The sequence below is a fragment of the Austrofundulus limnaeus genome, unplaced genomic scaffold, assembly GCF_001266775.1.
Source record: "Austrofundulus limnaeus strain Quisiro unplaced genomic scaffold, Austrofundulus_limnaeus-1.0 Scaffold111, whole genome shotgun sequence".
In the NCBI taxonomy this organism is placed as follows: Eukaryota; Metazoa; Chordata; class Actinopteri; order Cyprinodontiformes; family Rivulidae; genus Austrofundulus; species Austrofundulus limnaeus.
In genome coordinates, this window is record NW_013952513.1 from 1341571 (window position 1) to 1354390 (window position 12820).

Genomic DNA, 12820 nt, shown 5'->3' on the forward strand with positions numbered 1-12820 from the left:
CCCCCCCCCAGACTTGTTTGTGTCACTTTCCATCCTGGGACTTACCACACTAAGCCCAAGCTGCTCCCTCTGGAGGTAGGGAAGGTTTCTCCGCTCCAAGCTGGCGAGGTAATGCTGCAGTCGGGTGTAGGTGTAGGGATAGCAGTAGGCAAACTGGTATACGTCGTCCTCTCGGTCGAAGCAAAAGGCAAAAGACATGACATAGTTGCGTCTGTGGTCTGGGCATCGGTAGTAGTAGACGTTTTTGGCTGGAAGCCTCTGCCTGCAAAAACAACACACAAACATGTAAAGAAGGGATGTCATTTATTTCACACATTTTCAATGTATAAACAAGAAAAGCTTCAAACTATATGTGACTTATCACATTAAACCGAGGATTAAGTCGAATTTGATCAAAATGACCTAAACGTATGTTTAGATTTCTGGCTTTTAAGCTACACGAGTTAGACAATGAAACTGAAACACCTGGTTTTAGACCATAACATTCTTTCAGACAGCTTCCTCTTGTGTCCACAGTTAATCCTGTTGGATGTGGTTGGTTCTTCTTGGTGGTATGCTGACATTCCCCTGGATAATGTGACTCTTGATTCATCACAAACACTTGCTGTCTTGGTCACAGATGCACCAGCAAGACGTGCACCAACAGTTTGTCCTCTTTTGAACTCTGGTATGTCACACATAATGTTGTGTGCATTGCAATATTTTGAGTAAAACAGTGTTCTTACCCTGCTAATTGTATCTTCACACTCTGGTCTTACTGGTGCAATGTGCAATTAATGAAGATTGGCCACCAGGCTGGTCCAATTTAGCCATGAAACCTCCCACACTGAAATGACAGGTGTTTCAGTTTCATTGTCTAATCCCTGTACATTTGACCTGGATCATCCTAATATCATGAGCAGTTCCAAAGACATGACTTGTTGTTAATCTCAATGATACATTCATATTTAGTCTGAATCCTATTTTTAGGTTTTTCTAGTGAGAAAAGTTTGATGTCATTTTAAAGAGGAAACCTCAAATAGTATTTGAATATTGGCATTTCTCGGCTGAGAGAAAAAAAATGCTTGCTAAAAAAACTAAAAAACTCTTTAAAATTATATTTTAGACAGTTCATTCAAATGATCTATTTATATGGCATCTATTCATTATATTTTGCCTGACATGCTGAGTTTACAAAGTGTAGAATAACAAGGATTGAGGGAGTTTAATTAGATGTGGATGCTCTTTCTTATTTAATTTTATTTGTGAATGGACAAAAATTGAACATCCATAAAATATAACTGAAACAAAATACATTTATTTAAACAAAACATCTTCCTATATTGTACTGATACATGTTCATCAGTCTTAATAAACTCAAAGTGAAATAACAATTTGAGATTTTAATTTTCAATTCACAAGACTGTTTTAGCTCCATGATGACAAATCTTTGCAACTTTCAACAGATTTTTTTACAGTATGATAAAATGCCACTGAGAGTTAACACAGGTAAATATTGTTTAGGTGAACTTTTTAAACTGCAGTTGTGACAATCAGAAGCTATGGATGTACAGCCTCAGGTGTGAACTAGTCTTTGATCTCCCTTTATCCTGTTTAGTGTTCAAATTACCAGTAGTATACCTGTCAGAGAGGTTGAAGGACTGGACCCAGAATTCAGATACTCATAGAAACAATTAATACTATCTTGTAAACAAAACAAAACAAAAACACTGACATGGCAGCAAACTTGCACAAACTCAGGAGAATCACAAGGAGCTTGAAGTGAATGATATAGACGATCTGCTGAGGTGGAGATGGAAAGAGACTGAATACATAGGACTGGGGTGATGAGGAAACTGAAGACACCTGAGCTAAATGGAGATCGGGAACAGGTGAGAGCGAGCGTGGCAGGCTGACCGACAAACTGAACTGAGGGAGGGTGAATGTTGGCACAAAGGGACATACGGGAGCTGGAAGAATGAAAATGCAAGAATAATCAGAAAATCTAAATAAACCTAATCATGCAGTACAGAATGACTACAAATAAAACTAACAAATCATGACAAAACCACGAAGAACACATCCAGCAATGAACTGCTAAGTGATTGGCTCAAGCAGCAGAAGCCGAATATGAAAGAGGAAGAACTAGTGGAGCCATCAATGAGCCACTGCTTGACATACAGTATACCATCAACAGCCTGAGAATATGGCTGATATAAACAAGTTCCTACCAGTAAATAGAAAAGACTGGACAGGACAGCAAAGAGGCACTATTTTTTTATTTTTTTATTTTTGCAAACATGACCCAAGATCCAGATCTAATAGTGGTCCTGAGAGAGTCCAGCAATAACAAAAAGATGTGAGATGCAGGAGTCAAAGTGTGCATGGAACAACATCATCAAGTGGCTGGAATAGTTTACAGGAACATCTGTGCCAAGCATGGGTTAGAGGTCTGCAGTCACAGTGGGAGAATTTACTAAAAGTGGTAAAGACAGGTGATCGCCATCCAACCGGTTGTTTGATCAATGACAGAAGGAGGCAGTGATGCTAAAAATATTTTATTTGATGTTATTATATTCAGCCAGGGTAAAGTGATTGTAAGATTTGAACTGTTCTGTCATGTATGTTCTGTTTGTTCTTTCTGGTGCTTCACAAAACGGACTGACTCCTGCAACAACCAACAGGGTTCAGGATGTTGCTGCTGCAGTTTACAGAACTGTGCTGTCACACACTCCATCGATCCATCTTTGTCTCCTCGTCAAAACACACAGAGAATAATTTATTAGAAACTCTAGTGACAGTATTTGCTTCCAATTTGCTTCCTCTTTTTAAATCTTTTTTTTCTGTGTCTCTTCAAATGTCTGGTCTTATTCCATCACTCACTGACTTGTAAATGTTCGTACAACACGAGAAAAAGATTCCATGACAGTGCAGGATAAAAGTGGAGGAGGGGAAAAGAATGATGAAGATGAATGATTGCTGGGTTTGGCGTAGTGGGAACTGGGAGAAAGGTGAAATAAGAAGATAAGGGGAAGATGAGAAAGCAGGGTGACGGCAGATCTGGACTGATAAAAAGATATACGGGAATGGGCGGTGGCCAGGCGAGCGGCAGCTCGGCGATGGCAGGGTTGGGTGGTGAGTCTGCGACTCTGGCAACAGATCAGATGAAGATGCTATCGGGGCCCGAGATAGAAACTGGTCTTGATAATCAGCAAACAAGACGGACTGCTCAATGTTAACTCTGACAGAGTCAAGTCTTCTCCCCGACTCACCCTGAAGAGGAAGGTGACACTTTGGATTTTTTTTGAACAGTATAGAGAACACCCACACATACATTTTCAAGCCCTTGAAGGCATTGCTGTAGGTACAAATAAAAATCTAAATCACTCAGCCTCTTATAGGGATAAAGAAGTGAAAGGCAAGCTGATTATTCCTTCAGAGATAGAGAAAAGAAAATGTCTCTGCATGTGGCTATCTCTGCAGAATACTAATGCAGCTAGTGGCTAGCTATACCACACCCCAGCTGCCAACTGGAGCCAGCTTACCAGTGTTATTTTAAAGTCTGCAAAGCCGGACAAAGACGAAGCAGAACAAAGGCATAACAAAATGAGTTTAAACTGATCTGTTTTTTTTTTTTTTGAGAAAAACTGTTCATAAAATTGGATAATATATGGGTGTTGAGTTCGTATACTGGGAAGGACGAACCAATCGTTTCATGTGTTCTAACCCCCAGCCCCAAACACACACACGCACACACTGGTGCACTGCTGTAGTACCAGCCCTCCAAGGTACAGGTTAATTAAAATATGATGATGCCTCACCTTTTTACATATTTCTCGGTTTGGCTGTGTCCATCCGTGAAATCCCACTTTTCTGTTTCCTCTTCTCCCTGCTGGGAGATGTGTGACCTTGCCAGAGACGGGGAAAGTCCTGGCTATTGATTTTAATTAAAGCTGCTTGTCTCATCACAGCAGTATAGTTATAGGCCAGAGAAAATGGCTCTGCGACTTGTTATGGAATAAAAAAAGGACTTGTGGACTTTGACTTATGGAAAGTCGTGGCTGAAGTTCTGCCTGAACAAGGAGGAAGTGTATCATTTAGAAACCACAGTTTTAAGCACACACCTGAAAATACACAGGAAATGTGCAGCCCGTGCACATAGACGCAAACAGTCATTGTTATCTGCATGGTGACAGTTTCTGCTCTGAAGCTGGCAATTTGCTTTATCTTAATGGTACCTCCGTGTGCCTCTAGAAGGCCCATCTCCTGACGTGGCATGGAGCTGTAGTTGCCAAACAGAATTATCACAGACTGAAAAAAAAAAGAAAAAAAAGAAAACCCGTATCATAATCGCTCACATGTAGTTTTACAATTCAGTGATTACAGAGAAACACAAACAAGAAGACAAACAGGGATATGAAAAGAAACCGTATGTGAGCTACATCAAGGTCATTCCTTTCACAGCAAGCTGTGGGACGAGTTAACCTCCAGAGAATCTCATCACGGCCACGCAAAACAGAGAGAGAGAGAGATGAGAAGCAAAGACAAATAGAAAGTGAAACACTAGACAAATGCAGGAAGTGACAATGGATGGCTGGATGACAAACAGAGAAAAGAACAAGCAAAAAAAGAGACAAAGTCAAAGAGAAAGAGACAAGAAGACAATACAAATAGGGGTTTTCATAAAGCTAGCAGGCAGTCTTTTGCGAGGTGTCACTTTGCACGGCTTTTCTGCTTCTGAACCATTTGTAGCTACAAACTCTGGCTCTGATTCCGATGGCACCGGTGTTGAAATGAAGGCTTATAAATTGGAGGCTTTCATACGGGCAACGCTTTGTCTATATTTTCAAATCAATCAAGCGTAGAGGACACGCCAATCACTGCCGCTCTCAGCACTCTCGCAGACAAAAGCAGAAACTTAGTGGACACAACTCACATGGCCCGAACACTCACCCAAACACACACACACACACACACTGATCCACTCCCTTTTTATTTTCTATATCACTGTTGTCACTTCAGTCTTGTCATCCTGTCAACTGTTAGGAAGGTTAAAAGTCTCCCAGCGAGCCCATATAGCTGTCAAGCTTCGCGGAATCGCACCAGCTCGTTTAAACCAAGTCAGTTTGGCAAACATTTCCCACCGAATGACACATTCTTTCAACTGCTCAGTATTACTCCAGCAATAATTGAAGAGGCCCTATTTGCTGGCACTCTAAAACAATGCCAGATGTTCGATAGGCTCTTTGTTTTTAAAGCACTGCTTGGTGTTTTCGTTTTGCATGCGAAGTGAAGCAGAAAACTGCCTCTGAATCATTTTCAAGAGTGTACGTTCATGTGTGGAAGTGAGGACAAATGTGTGCACGAGTGCATGCGAGTGTAGAAAAATAAAATAAAAATAAAGCGATGGTGGGGTTATATATTCTTGAAGCATCCACCTTTTCTTGGGAATGCAAATCAAGTCGCCACAAAGCTTTCTGGAGACAGTGTTACTAGGCAACCTGTGCTGGTTTTGTAGCTATCGCATGTTGCTGTACGTCGTATTTATTTGACTGCAGCTTTATTAGCATGTGTCCTTTTATTGGGGCTAACTTCTACAACCACGGAGACTCAATCAGAAGTATAGCAGGGAGCCAAATACTCTCTCAGTGAGACTTTTTGCTGTTTTTCAGATGCTTTTCTGCATCAGGGTCTGTGTGTGTATATGTGTGTGTGTGTGTGTGTGTGTGTGTGTGTGTGTGTGTGTGTGTGTGTTGGCATCAGGCAGAGGAGACACACGTTACACTTAGCTCTGATGGTGTGAAATAAAAATAATGCCACAGGGGATTAATACCAGAGGTTGCATCTGCTGGCTAGCACGTTTTGCAGGAAGCGATAACACTTGAGTTATGGACTTTCCTGTAACAACGGAGCTGAGATGTGCTCACCTGTGGAGACAACATGCTGTTAGCAGCTGTCTCGGGTCAGACACAGCCCTCTGATGAGCATGAAACACAACCACGTGAAGGCACTCGGAAGGTGTTCCTCCATCAGGTGGGAGTTTACCCGCTGCTTATTGTGGGGGGACACTGTAAAACGCTGTTATCGCCAGACCTCAGTGGTGCCTCTGATATTCCTGCATTAGTTGTTGAATTTCATTTGCCGATCTGTCACAGGACTGGCAGCTTTTAGACCCCGATGAATTTCAAGGTGAGTTAGCTGAATCAGCTCAGTCAATATCAGATCACACCCCCACGGTGCTTCACTTCAGTTCATATTATGCAGCAGGCATAAAGTGAATAGTTCTTTCCATAAAACACCGAGGCGCTCTTTCATCTAAAAGAAACATTACTGTTTATAAGTTATTCAGTTTGTGCTGCTGATATGTTTAATCCAGATGGAGAGGGTGGATGTAAATGTGTTTTTATTTGTGTATGCCTGTTTCAGTGTATTATAAATCCTTAATATCATTCACCAAGTAATTCATCTCTTTTTCATGTGCAGATCTTTTTTCAGGTTGCTTTTCTTTTTCACTGCGACTACAGCTCAAATCACACACCTGAGATTTTGTCTTTTTCAAGTTTCCGTTTTATTTAATGAATAAAAGGAGAGAAAAAATAGCGCATTGTTGGCATCATTGTTCAGAATACGAGTAAGACCTCCTGTAAATTCCCACATTGTAAAAGACTAAATGATAAACCTGATTTTAGGCTCTAGCCCCCGACACAAACTGTTAATTTGTTCCACGCTGCATCTGATTGAAATTCCTGAAATATTCAGCGGGCATACATTCACATGAGTTACTTTTATCACCTCCGAGGCAGCCCATGGAGAGAATACTGTTGGAGGATTTATTGTGGCTGCTCCTGCTGGTTTACTTTCAGAAAGTGACAATGAGGAAACTATATAGTGAATAAATGAATCTTCACTTTTTTTATTTTCTTATCACAAACTCTGAGGTGTAATTTTCTATCAGTTAAAAAAATAAAGTGGGTTTTTAAAAATGTTTAAGTGTTTTTACTGTCTAAACCAGGGGTTCTCAAGCCATTTGAGTCTGAGGACCCCTTACAAGGGCGAAAAAATTCCAGGGACCCCCTCATAAACCCCTTGCTATTTTAAAAGATAATTTATTGTCATTTCAACCCCTAAATGCCACGGGAATATATATTTTCATTAAGTTTATTATGTTTGTTTTATTAGTTCATTGTTCTCCATGCATTTTTAAGAATAAAAACCAAATTAACAATTTAGTGAAATTTTTGAGGACCCCCCAAGATAGGTCTTGTGGACCCCTGGGGGTCCTGGGACCCCACTTTGAGAACCTCTGGTCAAAATCAACCATTCAGGGTGACAATGCCTGACTTTACCAGTAGAGGGCGACATAATTGAGTGACAAGTAACTTACTGAGCAGTAAGATATCTGTGAATTCAAAAATTATGGAAAAAGTGAAGAAGTAAAAATCATACAAGTAATTTATTCATCAAATTTTATCAAAATAATATAAAAAATAAAAGGTATTTAAGGCTAGAAATGACAGTTGAACGTTGAAACATTTAAAAATTTGGAGTACGGTTTTATAAAAACAAAGCAAACCCAAACCCATCCCACTGGACCCTCAGCTAGACTGAGCATGCTGAGTCGGATGGAAGCCCTCTCCCAAGCGTCCTGTGGGGCAGCAGGGCAATTAGCAGGGAGCAGATGATCACTGCGCCCTCGCCACTCTGGCACCACACCTCCTCTAAGCAGGTAGGAAGGATACAAAGAAAATGCGTGTGCGCAAACCATAAAAACAAAAAATTAAATCAAAAGCACAAGCATAAGACGCCAACGTGATGAGCTCAACGATAAGTCCCTCGTGAGACGTGGTGGTGGGAGTGGGATGAGATGAGCGGGCAGTGAACTTGAGTGTTTGGGAGAGGAGAAAGATGAGACCATCCACCTATAATTGTGTGCTAGAGCATTTCCCAAAGTGCAACATTATACTCCCATTACATTAATGACAGCATGTGTGTGTGTGTGTGTGTGTGTGTGTGTGTGTGTGCGTGCGCGGACACAAGAGTGTGGAATAGAACAGACAGACTGGCGCCAGACTGAGTTGTTGCAAAAAAAGAACAGATAAACGCACAAAGACAAAAGAAACACACACACACACAAACACACACTGACATTAATAAAGCATATGGTCCGCTTCATAAAAATCTGTGATCATGTGGTGAACAAACAGACCCAACCAAGACCACCCAGATTAAATTCATTGTTTTCTTTTAGAGTTTTTTTTCTTAATTTTAACAAACTTTGTTTACTTTGATCTAAAACACATCAAAGTAGAACTATTGCAATGTCTGCTGTCCTTTTGTCAAAAAGTATTTGCCTCACCCAGTTCTGTTCTGTTGAAGCAAGTGATATGAAGTCAGCGTTTTATACAGTACATGACTAAATAATGTAAGATAAAGAGCATCCTCTGATCCCACAGTGAGTCAACCCATAACACAGAAACAAGTGATCTCAGATCAAGCATCAGCATCCCCACTTACGTGCGCCGTGCTCCGTGTGTGCTGGATAACGAAAAGGAGAGGTGAGCTCATTCTCTGTAGACAATTTACTTTGCAAAAGGCAATAGAACTCATGACACATTCTGAAATCACTTTTTATTAAATCGTGCACAGGGATGAGCTCATCTCTTGTAGGCCATTTCACTGATCAGAGTGACTTGCTGTTGTGGCAAAACAGCCACCAGATTGAATCATGCAGTGACGAGCAACACAAACGGGTGAATAATCGCTGCAGCTGACTATCATCAGCTCAGTGTTTGGATTGTCAATACAAGTAAACACAACTAAAATGTAATGGAACAGTCCAAAACCGTGTCCTTGTGTAAAAATGAAAGAAATAGTTACGGTAATGGGAAAGTTTATTCTCTTTCAATTTTATTTAGCGGTAGTCAGTTGCTGTTTTGGATTATTGTGCTGTAATGCTCTTTTTATTTTCAGCTTTTTGTCAGGTGATGTGACTTTTGCTCTCAGAATATGCCGAATTTTGTGTGAACAAATTATTTCCTCTTACAGTAAAGTGTTGCCATTGGCTGCAAAACAAACTCAAACCAACATTAAGGGTCAGAAATATTTAGTCCGATCACAATGGAAGGGATTGGTCCTAAACATAAGAAGATATGAAAAGCAAGCAGATATAAGATAATATGTGGCCAACTGATGAGGTTGAAACAATTCCAACTTTACACAAGTGTTTAATTTATTTACTGTAAACACAGAGGCACCCAAGGGGTTGATAGAACTTAAAAGATTTGTTTATTAATTTTATTTATTTATCCCTCCCCCTCCTTAGCTGGTCCTTTTGCAGAGTGTTTTTTTGTGTGCATGGTCGTGTGTTTATTATTTTTGTATAAAACACAGGATCAAAGTTCTTTTTTAACTCATCCTTCCTATGTGTGTGTATTCTAAACTGCAAGGCAGCGCACTACGTTGCGCAGGGCCCTGGACATTCGTTCCACCCGTGTCTGTCATGTGTGTGTGTTTCTCCAGACGGATGTTCTAAACTGCAATTTTGTTCTGCATTACATCTTGATGTTGTGTGTGAATGACAATAAATGCTTCTGATTCTGATTCTGAAATAGCTGATTTTTATGTACAAACCCAATTTTCAATAGGTATTTTTTAAAGTTATCAAGATGGGTGGATGGAGAGCATTTCCGTTTCCTCACTTTGCTCCTCGACAAGTGAAAAAAAATTAGGAAAAAAAAAACTGAATATAAATTAGCTATGGCAATGGCACCAAAAATTATTTGTAAAAAAAAGAATCCAATGACTGTTGTACTGTCATGATTTCTTCAGCATAACGTCAACTATGTGTTTTGTGATGGGTTATGTGTGTGATACCCTTGATCTGGTCCAACATGATTTTTTCTACAGGTTGGTATTACTCGTGTCCTTCACCATGGCTTACACAGTCTTTTGATTCCCCATGTTCACTCTGCACTCATTATTCATTACTTTTCTATGTTGAGTCACTTTAGAATGGCTGAGTTTAAAATACATGGAAGTAAAATAACTGATTAGGTTTAGGAGGTACAAAATACATGATGCATGTAAAGCAAATTCATTCGCTTTTACATTTTTATATTCATAGGCTACAGATGTGTGATGCCACACCGGCACTACCCTGAAAAAACAGTGATATGCTGCCATGCTGCAATTTCTAACCAAGGATTATGACACTACTGCAAGCTAAAAATATGAGCAAATGGACTTGCTAAATTATCTGGTGAGGCTTGGGTCAAGGAGATGGGCATTTATTATTCAATAAAGTTTTATTTTTCTTTCTTTTACATCACTTATCCTGGTTTGCTAAATGCTTAATACAATCATTGGGACGTGAGAAGTTTTTACACAGCTTATGTCATTCTAAAAAAAAGAAGGAAGGAGAGAGATCTATTTGATACGTATACAAGGTCTTAAACTGCATTTATGCATCAATAAACTGTATAAAGAGTTTCAATAGCAAACTTTCTAACCTACTCTTGTTTAGCCCTGAACACGATGATCTTTGCTGCTCCAAGAGTTGAACAGCTCAATATTTCTTCAACTTCAAAATTATAGCAGAGGTTTTAACTATAATGTCAATCTAAAGCACAGCGGTTTATAGATCATAGCTTGATCAGCAAAAACAACTGCAAAAAAAATCTTGTGTTTTTATCACAAGACCTGTAGAACTGCACTTATTCACAACCCATCTCTCTCTCTCTTTTCCACTCCTCCTGTGTCCTCCTGCAATCCTCCCTGAGGGCACTGCTGGCTTTGGCACAAAGATGCCAGCCTGTCTGCCCACATTTCCCTTGGCCCAACGGTGGCAGCTGGGGGCCTGGCTTCCCTGTCTGCCTCCATACTCCCTTGTATCACACACACACACACACACACACACACACACACACACACACACACACACACACNGTTCCACCCTCTGACTGCTGCAGGGGCGTGTCTTAGAGAGAGGCTTTTATACCAGAACACAGCCGCTGTGACGAAACCGTGGAGAAGACACGTCACCGTGGAGAGCCGTTAACCAATATGCAAATTATTATTTTTTAATATAAACAAATTAGCCTGCAGTACCACTGCTCTACCCATTTGAGCAGCAAAAACACATTTTTAGACCAAATATTACAGATTTGAACAAATAAAAATTAGCACAGAAACAGTACTATATAACATTTTAGACACATTCTAGGCAGTTATCAGCTAAAAAAAGTCAATTTTGGGGTAAGTTACTCTTTAAAAAATGCCTTGTGAATGTGTGAGCTCAAGACAGAACATTTCTTTAAAAAAGATAGAAAAACACTATCTTTTCTTTGAGTGGTGGTAAAGTTATGTCTTTTGTAAAGTTTGCCATGAAGATGGTTACTGAGCCAAAAAATAAAATTTAAACATACAATAAATTACCTATAAAACTCACTTAAATTAAACCACAGTTAGTAAAATATGTAGTTCCAGTGCCTGTAGTGACGATTTTGTGATTTGGATCTTTTAGACTAATTGAGACATACTGCAAGGCTGAAAACCCACAAAAGAAATTGCTGTTTTTTAAATAAAACTTTAATTGAAATTCTCTTGATGAAAAGAAAAAAAAGAAGGTGAGATTTCAGATGACAGTCAGTAAATAAAAAGAAAGGAGGAAATGTATCAGGAGAGCATGGAGCACATCACTAATTGTTATATATAGAGAAGATAGCTGGTTCCCTGAATACTGTAAGAGAATTCCCTCTAATTGTCTTATGTCTCAGTAGGCAGAAGGGAAATGACATGAACATGAAGGAAATATGAAAATTAAATCCTCCCAACCTGCCCTGATATTTCATTTCAGAGGCTGTTACATCTCTCTCAAATCTTTGCTTCTTTGATTTTCTCAATTAAACCGACTTCAAGTGCAAAACGTTGCACAAAAATACTTGCTGTTCGGTGTAATTTACCCATTAAATCCCAAACACTCTGCTTGAAAGAATCTTGATTTAAGTATAAAAAATACTTTCCTTACATATCAGTGGACATCACCTAAAAGTAGAAGAGGTAAAAAAAAATTAAAAAGAAATGTCTTTTTTAAAAGTATCAGAACTTAATAATGCATGTAGGATAGATTTTATGTGGAGGAATACATTACAGAAAACAAATTAGGGAGCAAGATAGAAGCACGCCAGTGCAAATGGCTCAAGATCTTATTTCCATCCTTATGAGATAACTGTACCCATTAGAAGGTTAAAGCTATTCTGGTGTCCTAGCTGCATTCGGCCGTTTCCAAAGACTCTGCCTCGGAAATTACGGCAATCTGTCTTTAAACTTTGATACAGTCAGAAAGCTCCCTTTATCCATTCTCATCAATTTCCCTCTGACCCGTGTGTGTGTGGAGTTGCATACACACATGTAAAATAGAGGGAATGGTAACAGCGAGAGAGAGAGAGAGAGAGCAGACAGGGAAAGAGATATGAGCGGGTGGGGCTAAGCTGTCTGCGACCAAGGCCCAGAGAACATAAAAAGAAAAATACGGCCATAAAACCTCTCTATGACTATGAATACTAATACTGATTCTGTGAGCCAAACCTAGCAGGTCTGTCCTCTCTCTGTTCCCCTTTGTCTTGCTGAGAAATGATGTAGCTTAAAAAGAGAGTGAAAATAGCGAGCCACACAGGCTGCGTTGTATATCTTAGTATTTACACTATGTTATACACAGAACAGCAGTAGCTCTGATTGAGAAGCAAGGTTAGTTCAATTCAATTCAAATTGAATTCAAAAATACTTTATTGATCCCAGAGGGAAATTAGGTGTTGTTGTAACTCATTTCACTAAAAACTTATTG

General features: G+C 39.6%; 1 protein-coding gene across 1 annotated transcript in view; it reads right to left on the reverse strand.

The window, feature by feature from the left end:
* The window catches only part of agbl4 (AGBL carboxypeptidase 4), a gene marked incomplete in the record, with an annotated part of 369850 nt that overhangs the window by 161152 nt on the left and 195878 nt on the right, over positions 1 to 12820 (reverse strand). Inside the window, 1 exon segment of the mRNA XM_014014225.1 lies at positions 46 to 262. Coding sequence (XP_013869679.1) covers positions 46 to 262 — 217 coding nt within the window.